The sequence below is a fragment of the Salmo salar genome, chromosome 27 (assembly GCF_965601325.2).
Source record: "Salmo salar chromosome 27, fSalSal1, whole genome shotgun sequence".
Taxonomy (NCBI): domain Eukaryota; kingdom Metazoa; phylum Chordata; class Actinopteri; order Salmoniformes; family Salmonidae; genus Salmo; species Salmo salar.
The window spans coordinates 26892501-26895000 of record NC_138317.1 but is presented as its reverse complement, the minus strand read 5'-3'; the positions used below and the strand labels follow the sequence as shown (position 1 = coordinate 26895000).

At 46.4% G+C, this 2500-nt stretch overlaps 1 protein-coding gene across 1 annotated transcript in view; it reads right to left on the bottom strand.

Annotated features, from left to right (window-relative positions):
* The window catches only part of LOC106588751 (SH3 domain-binding protein 5), a 14719-nt gene that overhangs the window by 12177 nt on the left and 42 nt on the right, over positions 1–2500 (bottom strand). The window contains exons 1-2 of the mRNA XM_014178091.3: positions 1997–2500; positions 1213–1275 (exon numbers count right to left, since the gene is read on the bottom strand). The exon at positions 1997–2500 is cut by the window's right edge and continues 42 nt beyond it. Of these exons, the coding sequence (XP_014033566.1) occupies positions 1213–1275; positions 1997–2077 (144 nt within the window). The 5' untranslated portion in view covers positions 2078–2500. The remainder of the gene's footprint in view (positions 1–1212; positions 1276–1996) is intronic.

The window sequence follows — 2500 nt, the reverse complement described above, 5'->3', positions numbered from 1 at the left end:
GTCAGGCCAGTCTACCCTACAGGGTCTCTAGAGGGGGTCAGGCCAGTCTACCCTACAGGGTCTCTAGAGGGGGTCAGGCCAGTCTACCCTACAGGGTCTCTAGAGGGGGTCAGGCCAGTCTACCCTACAGGGTCTCTAGAGGGGGTCAGGCCAGTCTACCCTACAGGGTCTCTAGAGGGGGTCAGGCCAGTCTACCCTACAGGGTCTCTAGAGGGGGTCAGGCCAGTCTACCCTTCAGGGTCTCTAGAGGGGGTCAGGCCAGTCTACCCTACAGGGTCTCTAGAGGGGGTCAGGCCAGTCTACCCTACAGGGTCTCTAGAGGGGGTCAGGCCAGTCTAATACATGTGTACTCTTCCTGAAACAGAAGGAATATACTGACATTTCCACTAAGTACTCAATGTTTTTAGTAAACTCGCTCTCTTCTTCTCCCTCTCTCTCTCTCTCTCTCCCAATCTCACTCCTGTTCTCTCTCTCCCTCTCCCCATCTCCCTCTTTTTCTCCCCCTCTCCACTCCTCTCTCTCTCTCTCTCCCTCTCTTTCTCTCTCTCTCTGTCTCTCCCCCTAACTCTCTCTCTCTCCCTCTGTTGTTGTTTTACCCTCTCTGGGCTCAAAGGGAAGAGTTTGGAAGAGATCGTATTTCTAATGAAAACCAGAAAAGAAAAGGAGATGGTTTAGGAGGAAATGAAGAAGTCAGTCTTGGAACAGACTGCTAAAGACTCAAATACAGGACAGAGTTGTCTCCCTCCAAACCAGGAACAAGCTCCTCTTCTTTCCAAAAACAACCTCAATTTAGCGTTATAGAAACTTTAAATAGTGTGTTTATATCTGGAGTAGGGGGTAGGGAATAGGGAGTAGAGAATAGGGAGAAATAGGGAGTAGGGAGGGGCAGCTGGGAATGTGCTGTGTGAGAGTTTTTCTGACCAGAAATTCCATCCAGGAAAACTGTGACACGCATCACACAGGGACCTTGTCCTCTACAGATGTAGGATCTTAATTTGAGCCAGTTTGCTACAGCAGGAAAATAATCCTGCAGCAATAGGAAATGTGAATGATTATCTGGATTATAATTGATGGACATTTTTGTAGGGGTTGATTCAGTTTTCGTAAGGGAAAATCAAGTCTGAAATTTCAAAGTGGAAATGACAAACTTCAGAAGCCTTTTAAAATCCCAAATACACTACAAGTTTACAATTTCCTGCATTCCTGGCCTACCTCCAGCTCTGTCTCCCAGCGGTTGATGTCATCTGTAGACTGGTTCAACTTCTCCAACTCCCCCTGTTGACACAACACACACAGGAGACAGGGAGGAGGGAAGGAGGAGAGAGGACAGGAGGGAAAAATTGAGAGGAGGGAGAAAATGGAGAGAAGGAGGGAGAGAATAAAGAGAGGAGGATATAGGGTGGAACGAGAATGAGAGATAAAGAATGCAGCGATTGGGAAGAGAAAAGATGGAGTGCGTAAATAGAGAGAAAAAGGAGAATGGAATGAGGAGAATAGAATTGGAAGGAGAGTGAAAAAGATGGAGGTATGAAAAGAAAAACAGGGGAGCGTTGTCATGATCTCAGCCAGGCCCTAACACATCTGGAGATGGTTAAACGTTGAACGTGTGTGTGTCAAACCACAGGAATTTACTAAAACAAGCAGTTAACCCTCACCACTGTTCCTGATCAGCATCCCCATTCCCAAAGAACCCTTGAGGAACCCAATTGTTTTGTGTGTATGACTGTCAGTGCTATTCATTAAAACAGCTTCCACTACACTGGGTCACAGACCGAGTCAACTCGCTATGGACCTGGTGTGAATAACTTGTATGTGTGTGTGTGTGTGTGTGTGTGTGTGTGTGTGTGTGTGTGTGTGGTGTGTGTGTGTGTGTGTGGGGGGGGGGGGGGGGGGGCGCGTCCGGGTATGTATTACGTTATTCTGACATGCATAATAACGTAATAACATCATAATATCTATCTTGCTACAATAATAACAGCTAGGCTAATCACTGTACCTGGATCCTGGGGTCCAACTCTTCCTCCTCGTGGGATTCACACTCTTCCTCTGATCTGTTTCCATTTTCCAACTTCTCCATATTTCTTTGTATTTTGGGGATTTTCTGAACCAGGGTGCTACACAAAATGCGAGATGAGACTTCAGCGGCTAGTTTAGTTCAGGCGGTCCGTCGCCTCTGACTACACCCGTGGAACACTCAACAGTATAATAGAATCCACAGCAAGCTCGCAAATACACGAATATACAGCAGTTAGATAGAGAATGGGAGATGCAGGAAAGCGTGCCTGTCTGTAGCTCATCACTGAAATGAATCCCACAGACACAACAGTCGGTTCTGCTGAAAGCGACCTTCCCCGACAGAGACTGACGGTGTGAGTGAGTTAGAGGGTTTCCACTAGTTACCAAAGCCAAAAAGTCATAATTGGCAATATCGTAAAAATGAATGAAACAAAATTGTGATTTTTGGTCTTAATTTAAGGTTAGTGTTAGGCTTAACGTTAGC